The sequence below is a fragment of the Procambarus clarkii genome, chromosome 56 (assembly GCF_040958095.1).
Source record: "Procambarus clarkii isolate CNS0578487 chromosome 56, FALCON_Pclarkii_2.0, whole genome shotgun sequence".
NCBI classification, from domain to species: Eukaryota; Metazoa; Arthropoda; class Malacostraca; order Decapoda; family Cambaridae; genus Procambarus; species Procambarus clarkii.
In genome coordinates this window covers 20,615,958-20,634,687 of record NC_091205.1, presented here as the reverse complement: position 1 = coordinate 20,634,687, position 18,730 = coordinate 20,615,958, and the positions used below count along the sequence as shown (strand labels likewise).

Sequence of the window (18,730 nt, the reverse complement as noted above, 5' to 3'; positions counted from 1 at the left end):
TGTGAGGGGTACACACTTTGTCTACGGTACTGTGAGGGGTACACACATTGTCTATGGTACTGTGAGTTGGTACATACTTTGTCTATGGTACTGTGAGGGGTACACACCTTGTCTACGGTACTGTGAGAAGTACACACACCTTGTCTATGGTACAGGAAGGGGTACGCACCTTCACAGGACTCAGTAGGCTTTATCTGAGGCTTCGTTACGCTTCTTCTTCTAAATTAGCAAAATAAATAATGAAACGACACTATTATTTAATTCGAATGTTTGCATATCATAAAGTTTTAATTTTTCCTGCTCTATGAATTTTGTATTAGTCAGTGCGGCATATTAATTATTTATATTCACGCAGCTCAAGTTTCAAATGTTAGGTCTGTTAGCTTTGCATTTATAAAATGTAGTTTGCATGTATTACCCCTTTTTTCAATAGGGTAAAAATTATATGTTTTTAAGTCCAATAAATCAGCTATTTTCAAGGGCATCCTTGTGTGTGCTCGCCTAGTCGTGCTAGCGGGGGTTGAGCTTTGGCTCTTGGGTCGAGGTACTGCATGTTTCTTCTGTGATGTGTGGAATGGAAGACTTTAATGGAGGATTTTAACCACGAGACAGTAGATTGGGAGAATCGAACATCACACAAGCGGAAGGAGAACAATTTCTTGACCTAGTAGAGAGCTCCTTTCTCCCACAGCCTGTGGCAGAGACCTCTCGAGGTAGTACCAGCTCTTGTGAGAGTTCTTGTACAGCCACTAGCACGCATAGCGTTTTTCGGGCAAGTCCATAATACTAATTTTCTCCGGAATACGACCCGCCAAATCGTTCAACAACCAGGTACCCATTCACTGCTGGGTGAACAGAGGCTGCAGTTAAGGATTGGCGCCCAGTCACTCCTTCCCTTCCAGGATACGAACCCAGGTCAAAGCGCTTGCGAAGCGCCAAGCGAGTGCTTTTCCGCTGCACCACGGGGAGTGCGGTACGTGGTTCAGCATTCTAGATCTTGTACTAACATCTTGAAATACAGGAAAAGCTCACCACTTCATGTGATCACGATATTCTAAGATGAATTAATATTCCAGAAGCCCATTTAAAGGTCCAGGATGATGACTTACTAGACTACCCTTGAGGAGATTATCAAGAAACGAGTTCGGAATTGCAAAGCACATCCTGGAGGGAGCTAATAGGTGATCAAGGCATGGAAGCATCATGAAAAGATTTTTAAAAAATAAGATCATCACTGAGTAAGTAAAAGAATTGCATTAAAAAAGCTAATCTAACCCTGGGGTATCTTTGGTATCTCAAGGGTATCTTTGACTTTAAGGAGAAGAAAGTAGTCATTCAGCAATATAAATCTCTGGTGCCTTCTAATCCCTCCGCCTGTATTATTGTATCCAAGCAAGGAGACTCCATCTTCAGAAAGACGCATCTTTTTTGGAGAAAATTCAACGCCAGTCGACAAAAAAAAATAATTCCTGAACTAAGTCGACTCTAATATCAGGAACGGTTGAGGGCCACAGGGCTAACAACACCACAAACCAGACATGACAAGGCTGAGCTCTTCGAAACTTTTAAAATACGGAACAATTTTCCAGACATTTTTCCAGACCGCTTCTTTAAAAAAAAAATTGTCAGACGTAACACAAACAAGGAGCAACGGTTTCAAGCTCAACAAGCCAAAATGTAGACCAGAAAACAGATGCTTCTTCACCCACATGGAACCTCATACCCGATGAAGCCGTAAATGCCAGAAACACTGCTGGAAATTAAAATACAAATAAATAAATAGGGGGGGGGGAGATCTCTGACAAGCCGCCGGCTTCCTGTTCTTGTCGAGGCTACTAGAGAAATAGGGATCCTCGGATAAATTCAAGTAAATACTACTTCTACTGGATGGCTTTTAAATAGCTGATTACCGTTAACAAAAATGTGAGCAGATTAGTAAAACATTGCAAAAAGATAACTACAAGAACCAGTATACTTTAACAAATCAAATACTGCGTCACCCACTCTGCTCTTTTCACATTATATTACTCATTAATTTGTCTCTATCTCACTTCCGGTGTCTGCGCGGTGTCTCACTTCCGGTGTCTGCGCGGTGTCTCACTTCCGGTGTCTGCGCGGTGTCTCACTTCCGGTGTCTGCGCGGTGTCTCACTTACGGTGTCTGCGCGGTGTCTCACTTACGGTGTCTGCGCGGTGTCTCACTTACGGTGTCTGCGCGGTGTCTCACTTACGGTGTCTCACTTACGGTGTGAAACCGAAACAGAGACAGACAAACAGATACAGACAGACAGAGGCAGACAGACAGACTGACAGACAGTAATAGCTAGGCCTGCAGATGGACCGGGTCGACCAGGACAGAGAGAGAGACAGAAAGACAAGCAGGAAAGACAGAGACAGACAACAACACACAGAGACAGACAGATACAAGGAGAGACGGAAGGAGACGGGAGGAGAGCAGGGATGTTTAAAGAGAGGGAATGAGGCGGGTACATTTGTAGATAGGAAGGAAAGAAGGTGCAGACAGGTGGAGAGGGAGGAGGAAGAATGAAGGAGAGGGGAGAGGCAAGAGAGGAGGGGTGAGATTGGGAGAGAGGAGGGGTGAGATTGGGAGAGAGGAGGGGTGAGATTGGGAGAGAGGAGGGGTGAGATTGAGAGAGAGTGTGGCGAGGGACGAGAAGTGTGACAGGGGGGAAGAGAGCTGATTGGAGAGGAGGGGGCAGAGTGGAAGAGACGGAAAGAGAGGGGAAGAGATGTCAAGGAGAGGGGTGAGAAGGGAGAAAGTTGGAAAGGGGGGAAGTTTGAAGAGAGAAAAGATAGGGAAAGAGATTTGAAGGGGACATTAGGAGAGAGTGGGCAGTAGGGAATGAGTGTGAGAAACACCCTGATAAAGAGCTACGAGGATTTATTGATTCGTAAAGCAATGAGGAGAGGTTAGAGGCATTAAATATGCCAAAACTAGAAGAGAGGAGAAAAAATAGGCGATATGATCACTAGGTACAAAATAGTAACGGGAATCGACAAAATTGATATGGAAGAATTCTTCTTCAAGAACAAATAGTCATAGATTTAAGCAAACTAAATATACCTGCCGAAGAAATATAAAAACATTTCCTTTCACAAACAGAGTGGTAGACGGTTGGAACAAATTAAGGGAGGTGGTGGTGGAGGCCAAAAAAAAGTTAGTAGTTTCACAATAATATATAACAAAAATTGCTGGGAAGACGGGACACCACGAGCGTAGCTCTCATCCTGTAACTACACTTAGGTAATTACAGCCGGGTTTTAAAAGATCAGAAGATTTAGGTGTTAACTAGTGATTAAAGTATTTGTATATTATACTACTATAAGTTTAGCGTTTCGGCCAAGAAACTCACATAAAGATTGTTATATGACCCTTTGCTACTTTTTCGTGTCTAAATAAATAAAACAACGTGTCAATTAAAGCACCTTTTAAATCTCCCACGGAAACCTTGTTTACATTGGTGCTGCGGATTCCGAATGTTTTCATTTGGCTCTGACTTTAGCAATATAATTTATTTCATTTAATGATTGTACTGAGTAAGAAATGAGTTAATTGTACATTTGATATTAAAAAGTATATATATTTTTATTTTTTAAATATATCTTAATGCTTTTCTATGTATTAATAACCTTATTTATTCAGCGAACGTGTTCGTGTTAATGGCTTCACGACTACACGAACGTATACAGATGCATCAGTGAGCGCTCGTCTCTCAGAACATGCAGTTGTGTAATTGTTTGTCGTCGACCCTCAACCAACAACAATACCAGTTCACGCAACCCGTACATAACATACAGAAGAAGAAGAAGAAGAAGCTGCACATACCATAAAGAAGAAGAAACTGCACATACCATAAAGAAGAAGAAACGGCACATACCATAAAGAAGAAGAAACTGCACATACCATAAAGAACATACAGTTCCTGTCTTAAAGTCTTCACTGAGCACTGATTTCTCTGCATTGTAGAAAATACTGGCAGCTGTGCTGAGCGATGTTCTTACGGGCTGTGTATGCGGGGCCTGGAGGCCTGTGTAGGCCTACACTACTCGCCAGGACCTTACCGTAAGATTAATTTAATAATACTGTACTGTATTGTTTCTTTTTTCAGATAATTTTAATTTAATAATACTGTACTGTATTGTTTCTTTTTTCAGATAATTGCATTGATAGTGTCCGTTTCATCGAGCTCATTATTGTATTAATATTATTCATATCCCAAGCAGTTTGTTGTATTAATAATAATAATGATTTATTTGTAAAATATGCATACATACAACCAAATACAGAAGTATATTTGAAGGTACAGAGGTTGCATATTAAATAAAGCTACTAATACACAGTGTTTTGGGCAAAACTTAGATTAATTCTTGTAAAAAATTGTATAGGTATAATTGGGGTAAATGCTTAATACTGAATGAGAAGTAAGCCAAATGAAATGCTCAAGAAACTTAGCAAATGATACCTGGTAAACATTATAAAGTGATGATGATAATTGACCTAGATATATACATTATAGAATTTGTAGTTTTGGCAACAGAACAGATATACAGTAGTATTGAACTTTAGTAATAACAGCAAAAAATATATGAAGGCGAGTTTTTAGCAAAGCCACTAGAATACCAAGAGTTTAACGTATAACAAAATAAATCGGTAAAAATGTTTTTGTAGGTTTTGATCTTCAGGGTAAACATTTAATAATAAAGAAGCAGCAAACTAACATATTTAACAAATCAAAAATTTAGCAAATGACGTACAGTAATCCGATGGCACTTAATGATAAAGCATTGGCATACATTTTTAATGCCTAAAATTTAAAATGCATAACAGCAAAACACAAGTCTTTTTTTTTTTTTTTTTTTTTTGATGAGGAAATGTGAGCGAGATTTATTACATGTTAAATAGATACTTCTTAGTTTCTCTTAACTAGTTGGGAGAGGTTCAGCTTTTAATCACATTTGGGAGGTCATTCCACAATTTGGGACTCTTGATATGCATAGCATTTCTGCTTTGAGTCTCACTCTAGAAATTTCACAAAGATATTTGCTTCTAGTGTGGTGCCCATGGGTTCTATTACAGACCTCTAGGAAGTGCTTGAAGTCAGGATTTGCATTGCAGTGCAGAGTTTTCGATATAAGAGTACATGTCAGGGGATGTGCATTGACGATATTTAACATTAAAAGATTTTAGTCCCGACCTGTATTCCAAAGAAAATCCACTAAAATAATTTTTTATTCATGCATTTAGGATGACAATTTTGACGATAACTACACTCTGAGAGTTAGTGGTGTGGATTAACATATAATTTGTTCAGTATTTTAAAGGTGTTGATTATATGCCTTGTAATGTAGTGTTGATTGCATGACTTTTTGATTAGCTGTGTCTTGTTTTCTGAGTCTATTAGTCCTGAGGTCTTCAGCCTTTCCTGATACAATATTAGTGGTTGACTTCATTTTGAGATGATTTTCTTCACTCTGCTCTGGACATTTTCAGTACATTTTTGTCTGTATATAGGTGAGGTCTCCATGTTTGGATGCAGTTGTCCAGTTAGGGACAAATATCTGTACAACTGGACGAGTGTTGTTTTCCTTAAAGTGTTTATAAAACATTACACTGCAGGTATTCATGTACAGACCTTCTTTGCAGCTTGTTGAACCTGCTGGCTTTACATGTTAGATTCTCTCCAGGAGTCTGCTTGAGAAGTCATCCACCAGTTTGCTACCTTCCTTTTTTTGAGGAGGTGGCGGTGGTGGTTTCATGTGTCTTGGCAGTAGTGGGTGCATCCTTTCAGCCATTGTCAGGTTTTTGTTCTGGTGGTATGGTTCTTGGGGGCGTCAGTCACTCCGGTGCATGCAGCACTACCTTTGTGCTGAAAGGAAAGGGCACCCAAACCCCTTAGAGAATACGTAACTTTGGTGAGGAAATGAGAAATGCAAGCTGACACCAGAGAAAATAACTGAAACAAAGTCTGGGTGAGCAAAAAAGCTGAAGACATGCAAGATGGGTAGCATAAATGCAGTTTAGTTTAGTTCATTTATTATGCATCCCCATATCCATCTTGTGGGCAGTAGTGGAAAGGGTTACAGAGGCACATAATGGTCTCAGGGACTGAATCCCACAATTCATTTAGCTAAGCAAGTTACAATCTTGATGAGCTAGTTACAAAATTCAGTACAAGTTATCACATTATCAATGGGTTCGAGATCGACCACAAGTACAGTTTCTAAATTAAGCAACTGACATATGTGGAGAGTTAGTCACAATTAATACGTTTGTCCTGCACACCGCCCCCTATCCAGAGGGCAGAAGTGGATAGATTACAATCACTTGGTTACTACCGACAGTTAGCAAACTTGGGAAATTTGGCTAAAATTTCTGGTAGCAGATCATTTTGAATGAAATATTTACACATTGTTGGAACATTGGTTATAGAATCGTCTCTGAATTCACGTATCTTTTCGCACGCCATCACATAGTGACGGAGGGTGTGCGAATAATTTTGTTGACAGTTTACATATGGTCAGGTCTATATCAGCAGATAATGAGAATTCCCAGAGATACTTGTAACAGAGTCTAAGCCAAGCAGTAGTAACATCTAGAAGTCTGCTGATTTTATTGGATGAACAATAGATATGTGGCTCCTCTTACATGATAGTATGATGATCTTGTAGATCTGAGGCAAAGTGAAATAGACACCAGTAATTCCATCTATCATCATACTATCATGCATAAATACAATCGTGAAATATGATGGAAAATTAATTGATACTAAGTATGGCTCCCTCCCCCCTCCCTTTGCAAGACAACACAGTCCCAAGGAACACCAGTCTACTTAGCTAATGGAAAAAAAATGTTGTTCTTTGTGGGGGAGTAGTTAAGTTGGTACCAGGCATTCAAGTAAAACATGCAGGTAGGCTGAACTCTTGTGAGACCTGAGCTGCCATCTGGTGGTGGAGTGCTTCTATATGAAATCATGGTTTGTTGACAATACCTCTGCCCGAAACGCTTTGTGTAATACAGTAGTGGCTTTAGGAATTGTATGTACTAGCTCCATCTATAAATCGATCAAATTATGTAAAATCTCTTGTATGTATGTACCTTCTATCTTGAGGTCATCTTGAGATGATTTCGGGGCTTCTGTGTCCCCGCGGCCTGGTCCCTGGTCCCCGCAGCCGGTCCCTGCGGCCCGGTCCTCGACCAGGCCTCCACCCCCAGGAAGCAGCCCATGACAGCTGACTAACACCCAGGTACCTATTTTACTGCTAGGTAACAGGGGCATAGGGTGAAAGAAACTCTGCACATTGTTTCTTGCTGGCGCCCGGGATCGAACCCAGGACCACAAGTCCAGTGTGCTGTCCGCTCGGCCGACTGGCTCCCACCTGAATAACCTTACCTGAATAAACATTTTATTTTATTTATTTATTTATTTTATATTTCTGTTTTTAATAGTTTTTTTTTTATTTTAGTTATTTATGATTAAATTAATTACATTTTGCTTTTGTTTCTTCTTTTCGGGCAGTTTTACTCGGTTACGAAGTTGATCTTAAATTCACATGTTCCCCCTCACCTTCATGAGCACACCAGATCCTAGTGTTTGGTAGGCTTATTCAAGCCTAGAGGTCTGGTAGTTTTGTGAACGACTCTGTGGTACCAATGCACTGGGGAGCTACTGACAGCTAGCCCAGAAATTTGAGTCGGGGCCAACGGGTTCACAGTTTATATTAGTTGTATATTTGCTAGTTTAGAGAGGTAGGTAAAGTTGTGGTAGACAGTAAAGGTTGGGAAGGAGTATCATGTAAGAGAGAGAGAGAGAGATCTAAGTACAGTTTAAGAGTACAGTAATTGAAGGAACATCATGCAGGCGATGAGTCACAATAACGTGGCTGAAGTATGTTGACCAGACCACACACTAGAAGTTGAAGGGACGACGACGTTTCGGTCCGTCCTGGACCATTCTCAAGTCGATTCAAGACCAATCGACTTGAAAATGGTCCAGGACGGACCGAAACGTCGTCGTCCCTTCAACTTCTAGTGTGTGGTCTGGTCAACAGAAGGAACATCATCTTGTACTGTAGGATTAATTTCTAAAATCATTTCTCTGAAGCATAGCTATATAGTGTAGTGAGGTCATCAGTGCCATAATAATGTAGGAGGCATTACAAGGCCTAGTACTGTATGCTGCCAGTTAGTTTATGTAAATGTGTTTTTCATACATGAGTTCTTACATTCTTGTAAAGTCACTAGCATACATAGCGTTTTGGGTAGATCTTTAATCTTAATTTTTCCTAGAATACGACCTGCCAAATGGTTTAACAACCAGGTACCCATTCACTGCTGGGTGAACAGAGGTGTACTGATAAGGATTGGCACCTAGTCAATCCTCCCCAGCCAGGATATGAACCCAGGCTAAATTGATTGCGAAGTGCGGAGCAAGTGTCTTACCATTGTGCCACGGGAAAGATGATTCTAAAATCATGGTTTATAAACTGAAAGATGTCTAAATTGGTTTTGAAATAACAATGTTATAAGTAAATTTTGTGGTAAGAATAAGTTGACAGTTATGCATTGTATTTTGTAATTTATATTCATATAAAGTAATTATAATATAAAACGGTATTTGATCTGATATTTATGTACTCTATTCTAATTGTTAGACTGGTGTCATTCGTCTACAAAAGTACTGTTGCTCAGCAGCTGGGTATTCCAGAACCTCCAAAAAGGCCCGTAACACCATACCTGAACTTCATGATGCAGAGTCAAGCAGAAATTCAAAAAAAGTATCCTGAATTGTCTTACCGTGGTATGTAAGCCATTTTAACACTTGTTCTAATGAACAAAAATGATGTATAGGATTTCATATGAAATTTTAGTTTTGACTTTACATGCAATATTTGATTCCATCAGCTGCAACTAAGGTTTGTAAAATAATTAAAATGCCATTTTTTAGTACATCTTTGAAGAGTTCTATCCTAATTATTACTTTCTGAATTATATTCTTAATAAAGAAATGTTTCCACCACCACTGATTGCACAACTTTTCTTGACGAGATATTACTGGACTTCATAATCTGTGATTGATATTGTGAAAGGGCATGCATGGGCTACTGTGGGTACTGATAAAGTACACAGTACACCTGCTTGCATTGCTGTATGGGTATTTTGCCACTAAGTGACATACAGAATGGTTTTGTACTCCTGTTGTACTCTGCTAGTTTTGTTTGATGGGAATAGGTATCAGCTCTTTACACACAGAAATCACAATAGCGTGATGTATCGAATGAACAAATCCACAAGGGCCGTGACGAGGATTCGAACCTACGTCCGAGAGCATCCCAGACGGTGCCTTAGAAAGGCAGAATCGGAAAGATTTGTTCATTTATTTATCAGTTCTTTGGTTGCACATCTCAACTTTCAGGTGACTAGTAAATAGGTTTCCAAGCCAAGTGAGTTCTGACATATCTTCAACTAAATATCTTATCATGTGTCGATGGCTTTTTTTGGGCACTACATCCTCTCCAACCTGTAATCTTTGTGTACCATCCATGGTAAATAGTCTATCCTTGTCTGCCCTGTCTGTTCTCCCAAGAATTTTGTATGCCATGCTCTGAAATAATAAACAAGGTACATGTGGCACCTCACCACGTTTAAAAAAATACACTTATTCTCTGGACCACTACAGTACACCTTAACTACTAAATGGTAGATAAATTTTTACTCGCATTTTCATGCTTCCTGAATGCTAGTTAATCCAACCAAAATTAGTATTTTTTTTTTCTTGTTAAAACTGGTACAAAAATATAATGCACAGATTAAGGGTTAAATCTAGATACCCCACAATGAAACCTAACCAGGTCCTGGAACCTCAGATGAATTGGGACGTGCCTCGAGGCCCAGGGATACGAACCAAGAATCTGTCTGGTATACCAGGTGAACCTGAGCCAAAGAGGCCATGCAAAAGGTAGGACAGACAATGAATCTTCTGAAAGATGAAGTATCATAGGCTTGCCAAATCCAGCATGGAGAAGGGTGGGTGTCCTAGTTGCTCCCAAAGAGACGAGGGCAGCTGGAGAATGCCCAAATCCAACAAAGTCACAATAACTATGCACAGTAGAGGATAGGATTCTTCTACTAGAGGACAGCCCCGAATTCAGGGAAAGGGGGGCTGACCCACTCCACTGAAGGCTGAGGGAAACAACCCGAAAGACCCATAAACCATGAGACCGGGAACTGTCAAAAATAGGCCAAACATCCTTCCCCAACACTGTCAAAGAAGCAAACTGAAAAGAACCTCAAGTAGCATTTGAGGTTCTTATCACTTCGACAGTACAGAATGGTGATAACAAGCAGAACAGGCAACCTCTGAAGGAAGTGCAAAGGCCATAGAATCTGATTGTGCCAAGGTCCTACCACAACCAATAGCAGGCGAGGCTCCAACCCAGCCAGACTGCCTCCGAAAAGCAGGGGCAGAACCTTGATGGAACAACATCAGACAGATAGGACAACAGTAGCAGTTGAAATAAATTGAGTGACAGCACTCTCAGGAAAGAGAAGCAAAAAAAAAAAGTGGGACAATGGGTGAAGGACCAGGCCAAATCAAAATCCAAGGTCAGCACAACCTATTGTCACATGAAACAAGCAAAGTGGAATGCTGGATAAGCTGGCACTGCAGGCAAAAAGGCCTCCACACCTGGGACCAAAGTGAGTGAATCCATGTTACATGGAGTGTGTACAAAAATCTCCATGACAGCCCATTAATGCATGATAAATGCCAAGTGGATAAGAGTCCTGTTGTCTTCTGCCAGAAGGGCTCCAGAACCTGGGTAGCACACTAGTGGTATCAACCACGTGAGCGACTTGACAAACCTTGGAACTGGCTGTTGACTGGACTCTAGGCCACTGGTGGTAACCATTGGTAGTAACAGGTTCAAACTAGTTTTGAGTGAACCAATTGTTTGGATTGGATAGTTTGTGGAATCATTTGGCTGTCACAATGCTTCATTTTGTATGAACTAGGCAGTTGTCTATAAAGAATCAACATTCTGGATACTTTTGCAGTGAGGAGTAACTATAATATTCCCCTGCATTTTGTGCCTCAGTGATGGAAGAGAGGGAGGGGGAGAGGCTAGGTTCTAGCTCAGGTGTCTGGTAGGCCGAACATTGGTAGGCCAATGGTTAATATGACCCAGTAGTGGGGAGGCATCTAAGTGAGATGTCTATAGGGAGTACCAAAGGACTCGTCCCAGAATGAACAAAAAAAAGTTATTCCTATACACATAACCATAATATACATAGATTATTGGAAAAATAATGAAAATACTGTACAGTATGGAAAATCATTTGGTTTTGCATGCATAGCATACATACATAGTGATTGTATGATTGACTCATACTTTTGCTCTCAAAATATTTTTTTTTCTGCCACTCAAATCCATTATATCAACTATTTTTTCACAAATTTATTCAGACCCATATGTCACTATTTAATAATTAATCATTTTTTGAATCAAATAAACAAGAATCCTTTTTTTCTTAACTTTAGGGGCTAGACGTACTGGGTAATGTATTGCCTTCACAAAGCTCGGGTTGCCACTGATCCCATCCCAAGTTTTATCAAACCAGGGCGGCTATGTCCCTAGAGACCTCGGATAATTGCATGCCCAACCAGTGTTCCAGATGATGTAGTGCTCCTAGGTGCTGTCCACGCACACCTTAGAAACACAGAGCATTCTCGAAAGAGCATTTGCAGCAAAAGTGTTACAGGTTGCTAATTTTTCAAATGAAGTTTTCACTATGACTAAAAATATAGGCTTTATTTATAAAAAAAAAGTATTGGCAGAGCTTAATATTTCACTAATTAAGCTGAGATGGCTCCATAACTGAATTTGTCCTTTATTAATGTGTTCTTTTCAGATATATCGACTAAAGGTCTTTATATTTTGCAGAAAGAATTTACAAAATTACACAGATATGGAAGAATCTTGGTGACAATGAAAAAAACAAATGGCTGCTGGAATATAAGAAACAGAAAGAGGAATATAGTATAAAGTAAGTTGTATTGTTATTATGTATGTATGTACTGGTATGTATGTATGTATGTATAGTACATATGGAAATGGTTGGGCACCATTCCTTTTCCCGTCCCATCTTAAGTCCTTACACTGATCCCTTCCAAGTGCTCTATAGTCATAATGACCTGGTGCTTTCTCTTGATAGTTCCCTTCCCTGGATGTTTGGTAATGCTGCTCTTGAACTGTAAGAGTTACCTTCTCTGGTGTGTTTGAGAGTTCACCCCAGACACGTTCTGGCCATGTCTTGGACTGTTTATGGTTCTTTGATTCTTCTGTTTGGATCATTGGCTGCAGGTGTTCTTTGGTTGTGCTGGAGTGCACTTGGGTTTGCATGTTTGTTTTTACGGGGCATTCCACAGTCATCCAGTGTACCCTCGTTGTTTTGACTACAGTTGGTGAATTCCTGTATACTCTTCTGGCATGCAGCCCCTAGTGCCTTGGGTATCTGCTTGGTTATCTGCCTTACATCCTAGGGAATACCCTGTGGATTTCTGGCATGGTTCATTATGGATTGGCCTGTCGAGCCAACTCTTGCTAAGTGCGAGTTGAGAGGATGCTCATCGTCTTTGTTTCCTCATGATGATCATTCTTTCTGCCTCTGCCATGCTGCCTTATGGGTAGGAGACACGTATGACTGAATCATGTGAGTATATTCTCAGTTGGTCTCCGAATTAATGGATTCTGCCTCCCCATTAGAGGCATTTCAGGCAGCTGCCACTCAGTGAGTTGGGTTTGCTTGTGTTCGGCATTCATAGCATATTGATCAGTAACATGCCCCAGAGTTGGAGTTTAGGGTGCTCAGGAGCCATGAATTGAAAGTGTTGGTGAACTGCACCTGGACAAAGTTTGGGTATCCTCCTCCTTCCCCTGCATCTGTTGTTTAACCTGCATCTGGTCTTCTCTCTCCTAGTTCTAGCTCCTAAGCATCTGAGGGTTTCAGAGTCGGGTCGGGGCTTAGCTCTGGGTGTAGCTCGGTCTTCTCGGGGGGTAGACCCTTCTATGTCGACAGCAGAGACAGTTGTGCCTTCTGGTCCTACTTGGGTTTCAGATCGCTTGCCTTCACACCTGCCTCTTGCCCCAACCCTTCTCTTAGGGAGGACACCTTCCTGTCTCGGGTGTTGGGCAAATACTTTGGCTCTGCCCCGGGTCCTCACTGACAGGCTTTTGGTTTGAGGGGCAGGCCGAGGAGTGCCCTTGAGTGCCTTTCAGCCCTTCTTGGTTCCCTCCACAGAGGGTTTTAATGTTATGGTGGGATCATTTTTCTTATCCCCCTGTCATGTACGAGTTGGATCACTCGTTCTTTCCCCTCAGGTTCGTTTCCGGGTCCTGTTAGGTAACTCATATTTACAGTTTTTATGGAGGCTTCCATCCTGCCCTACACCTTCTGTGGTTCATATGGATTTGCTTTGGAACCCCCTGTGGAGTTCAGACCTCTTTTCTACAAGACCTGGCCTCTCTTGAATTCAGGTCCAGCTCCTCTTTTTAGTTACAGTTTGAGGTCTTGGGCTCATTCTGGCTAGCTGATAACCCTCTCCTTTTTTGGGGGTCTTGGTAAGGGTTCTGTCATTCTTGTATGCTTGACTGGTGGGGGTGACCTCTGTCTTAAAGGTGTTTTCGAATGTTTCAATTTACCCTGCTTCAGTCCTTCCTGTATACTCCAGCACTTCCCAAGGATGTGTGCAAGTTGCAGCTCCATGTGCAGCTGACTGCACTTTCTGGGGCTTTTATTGTGGATGATCATAGGATGCATTCACATCTGGCTGCAGTCTTGCAAGTCTGGGGTCCCCATGGAGAGGTTTGATGAGCACCTGCATGAGGAGTTGGCGTTGCAATGTTCCACTCTGGGTGCGGAGGCTTTACAACCTGTGGTTTGAGGAGGAGACGACGACATTTCGGGCCATCCTGGCCCATTATCATGTCAATTGTGACTTGATAATAGTCCAGGGCAGACCGAAACATTGTTGTCTCTTCCTATTTTGATGTGTGGTTTGGTCATTATATCTTCAGCCACGTTACTGTGACTCTTCTGCATGATTATAGAACTGAACTGCCAGGGGCATGGTACCCTGGTGGACTCTGGTTCCCTGTTCTCTCTAGCGGGTGTCGGTTTGTTGTCCCAGGCTCCAGATTGAGGCATGTTGATATAGGAAGCTAGCAGCTAAGTTGTGCAACCACCTGTCAGTAGTCTGCTATAACTAAGGTGGGTTCAAACTGTCTAGTGAATGGATCGTATTCAGAGTTGTTTGCTGTTTCGTTTCTTTTCTCCTGTGAACCTGGTAGTTGTCCATTTCACATCGTATATTTTTTTAACGTTTTCATGGTGGGGGCGATCATAAAAATTCCCTGCTCACTGCACCTCTGTGAGGGAGGGTGGGGGGGGGGGGTGGCTAGGTAATAGCTTAGGTCTCCAGTAGGCTATTAAGGAGCTGATGTGAATAATGTGTGTGGAGGTATCTCAATTTGGCTAGCTTCAGAGAGCCACTTATGCCTAACCAGAAAGATGCATTCAATGCTTTTTTTTTTTTTTTAGGTATAACAACTATATACAGAATCTCAGCAGTGAGCAAATTCAAAACATTGAAGATCTCAAGAAAGAGAAAAGTGCAAAAACAAAGAAAAGAAAATGTACTAAAGCTGCAAAGATTGAGAGGAAAGAGCCTGACATTGACATCTCAAAGCCAAAATCACCTGGTAATGCCTTCACTCTATACATTAGGACATTGAACAGAGGAAACACTAAATTAAAGGTATAGTGTCATTATGTTTTTATGTAGATTATTTTTAACATTGTAACACTTAACACAGTGTATTTTTAACACTTTGATGTTACTTATCCCTTCCATCAGAACTAATACATTTTGAAAACAAATTTTCTATTATTCAGTAAGAGAGGAAACAATGGTAAGAAATGTTCCAAACTCTAACATCAACTGTCAAATACTTGACAGGACACAGACCATGTGGCACCCCTACCAGAACTACAGATATTAACACCAAGTATTAACACTCAGCACTTCGACAAATATGATAACAGTCATTGTATTTGCCAACATACAAGGTATCAAAACATGCACAACAAAGTCCACTATATAACTGGTCACCTAAATGAGGCAAATGCAATGTTTACAGCTTCGACTGAAACTAACACAAAGGACTATTATGACGGTGAGATATGGATATCAGAATTATTCTTCTTTAGGGTATGTTCAGTTTGCATGAAGGGTTTTATCCCCCTGATTACTTCATACCAGAATTCAATCTTTTCAGATGTGATAGGAAACATAGGTTACAGGGTAGGGTCAGCCTGTACATCAAAGACACCTTCGTCTGCACATAGCTGCTAAACACCACAAATAATATGGTGGAAGTGCTGTTACTCAAAATAGACATTCAAAATGTGGTAACTATCCTTGTATTTAAATCACCAGATGCAAATCCTCAGCAGTTTAAAGACCAACTTACAGAAATAGAACACTGCTTTGAAAACCTCACAAACCCTACCCCCTAACATCATTTTGCATGGCAAATTCAACTTACAGCAACTAAAATGGAAAAATGTGGCCAATATAGTTATACCAGAGGGAATCACGGGAAGCAGTCTAAGTGAACACTTGCACACAAGTGACCTCTTGCAGATGTGTGACAGATTTACCTTAACCCCTGGGTTTGCATACCTGTTAATAGCCGACATCCCCATGGTGTACAAAAAAAACTTCTGAATTTTTTTTTCTTTGAACATTATAAGTTGTATCCAGAAAGCACAACAAGCCAATTAAAAAGTCTCTACCTCGTGTGGTCTAGCTGTCATGGCCCACAGAGAAGTTGTGGTTTTTTGGTAAAAATGAGGTGAGGGCCGCATGAAAATAACTGTCCATTTATTCTCGTTTCTCTATTTATTTAGTTCATTTTGTGCTAACAGGTTGTATTATGTCAAAGTTGGTGTTCATTATATTTAACTTTGAAAATATGAGTACTGTACTGTATATACAGGTGTGTGTGTGTGTGTGTGTGTGTAAATATATGCATTATGTATTTTTATTCATACTAATATATATTTTAAACCTTACTCTTATAAGTGCACATAGCATACTTTTTTTTTTTTTTTTTTTTTTTTTAAAAAGCTAACACTAACATTTGCCCCAACTCATTTGGGGAGAGGTAGCTTGCAGCTGGTGATAGCCCTTAGTTCTATGATGATATATGTAGTGTGTGCATAGTCACCCCTCTGCTGCTTTGACTCTGGCATTTTGTTTGCACTAGATTAGATTAGATTTTTTATTCGGGTAAATGTACATACAGTACATTGAAGATGAGTTACAAACATGATGTTGGAATTTAAAAATAGAGCTAGTACATAAAATACTTAAAGCCACTAGTATGCATAGCATTTTGGGCAAGTGGTGTTTTGCCTTTGTGGACATTGTTGCACACTGTGCAGTGTTGTGTGAGCCTGGACTTCTTGTGTACTTGGCACTGCATGTGCACAAGGTTATCTTAATTGTGTGCTCCCTAGTGCTTTTCTTGCACTTCAGGCTTCTCTTCCCTGAGGTGTTAAAGAGGCACTCCCTTAGAGGTTCACCTAGCTTGTGGTGGCTGTCGCCCAGGGTGAGTCAGAGGTCTTCAGATTTTCCCGTCTTCACTCGGGTCGGGGAGTGACATTGGCTGGCATGGGTGTACTGGTTATTCACAGGCTACACTATAGCATGTCAAGGTAGGCCTTTTCGGCAATCATAGCCAGGCTGTGTTGACCTACAATGTTGTTTCTATACTTTGTCACTCATGCATTATGAGACACACCATCCTCTTAAATGTTGGTTTGGTTCTGTTGGTATAAATTTGGCTGTTTGCTTTAGGTCTGGCGAAGCGTCTCAATGCCTGGGGTGTCCTGCTTGGTCAGTTCTTTCGGGCCTTGGTAATTCTCTGCAGGTTCAGTGGTCTCTGGATATTCCCCACGAACTTGCTCTCACTTCATGTGAGTTTGAGAGCTGTACATCTTTCATGCCATGTGGCAATGTTCATTTCATGCTGCCTGTTGGGTAGGTAACACCTTCAATTCTATGTCTTGTGGGGTTTGTTCTTATGTGACTACTTTTTTCAGATCCTATTGATGAGGTTCGGGATTTTCAGCAATGACCTCTTTACGAGTTTGATTTGCTAGGTTACAGCAGTCTACGTCGTGTCTGGTTCGATGCCCCGGAGTAAAACAGGTTGGTGTTGGGGACCTGGGATTGGAGACATTGGTCAACTTGACCTAGGTTCCATCCATGCTTCCTCTTCCTTTCCCGGTGGGTGTTGTTCACTCTTCTTCTGACCCACCCTCCCTGTTTCCAGTCCTGAAGCATCTGAGGGTTTTGGGTTTGGGATTTGCCTCGGTCAGGTCCATGGGATGCCCCTTCAATTGTGGGCATTAAGGCAGTTGAGTCAGCTAGCTGAGGCTTCTGGGTCTTTCAGCCAGCACCTTCTTCCTTTGAGGTCTTTTCCTCAGACTCTACTTCTGTATTCCAGAAAGTGTCGAGGATGATGACTTTGCCCCGGGGCCATCACTGTGACCTCTGGGGCGTGGAGTGAGTCCGAGTTTGGCCCTTGCGTCCCTTTTGACCCTTTGTGGTCTTTTGGTGCCCTCTGAGGTGGGGCTCCTCTTGCGGGGGGTGGGGTTTTCGTATTCCCCTCCCTGTATGAATACAATTTGGTTGTGGCTTACCCTTGGAATTGGTTCTGCTTGCCTTTGGGCCCATTGGGATGATCTTTCCAGAGGTTTCCATCCTCCTGCTGGAACTCGGGAGACCTCTTGGATGCGCAGATGTACCCCTCCTGCTAATGAGTTTAGGTTCATGTTCCAATTTTGGATGGGTTGGGAGGTGCTGGGGCCAGAATCACGAAAGCACTTACGCAAGCACTTGCGAACTTGTACATCTTTCCTCGATCTTTGACGGCTTTGGTTACATTTATTAAACAGTTTACAAGCATGAAAACTTCCCAATCAACTGTTGTTATTGTTATAAACAGCCTTCTGGTGCTTCGGAGATCTTTAACTGTTTAACCCTTACACTGCTCAGGGGTCCTGGGGACATTTACACCCCTGTGCGCAAGAAAAAAAAAAATTCAAAAATTTTTTTTCGTCTTCTAAACATGCTAATTTGTGTCCCCTGAGCACGGAAAAAATAAAAAAAAAATCGTAGGTGACATATTTTGGGCGCAATTGACCGAGGAAGTCTGGCAAAAAGTGGGCGTTGACAGAGCGGTCGTCAGACCCGGTCAGCGTCACCCGTGCTGACAGATGGGAGTTGCCACAAAGATATTATTACCTAATTGTTTCAATGTCTCCGATTGATTTTTTCTTAGTTTTTTTGCAGTAATATTATTCAATAGTGTGTATTGTAATATATTTATATAATAAAAGTGGTGAATAATCGTTATACTCAAAAGTATGATGTGCATATTAGTGATTCAATTATGTTTATAAAACAATAAACATTGTTTTGCTGCTATTACACTCTATACACAGGTTATATATAAGTATCTGCATGTTTTGGTCACCATAACGAACCACTAAGTTGGTATTGAGAATCGAAAAGCAACAGAGTTACCGCCACACACCAGCCAGCCACTCGCTGCCACTCCCTCAACACACGCACTATACTTTC

General features: G+C 41.2%; 1 protein-coding gene across 1 annotated transcript in view; it reads left to right on the top strand.

Annotated features, from left to right (window-relative positions):
• The first annotated feature begins 3,711 nt into the window (after positions 1–3,711).
• The window catches only part of LOC123770927 (transcription factor A, mitochondrial), a 24,054-nt gene continuing 9,035 nt past the window's right edge, over positions 3,712–18,730 (top strand). Inside the window, exons 1-4 of the mRNA XM_069305831.1 lie at positions 3,712–4,083; positions 8,673–8,818; positions 11,961–12,063; positions 14,617–14,833. Of these exons, the coding sequence (XP_069161932.1) occupies positions 4,013–4,083; positions 8,673–8,818; positions 11,961–12,063; positions 14,617–14,833 (537 nt within the window). The 5' untranslated portion in view covers positions 3,712–4,012. The remainder of the gene's footprint in view (positions 4,084–8,672; positions 8,819–11,960; positions 12,064–14,616; positions 14,834–18,730) is intronic.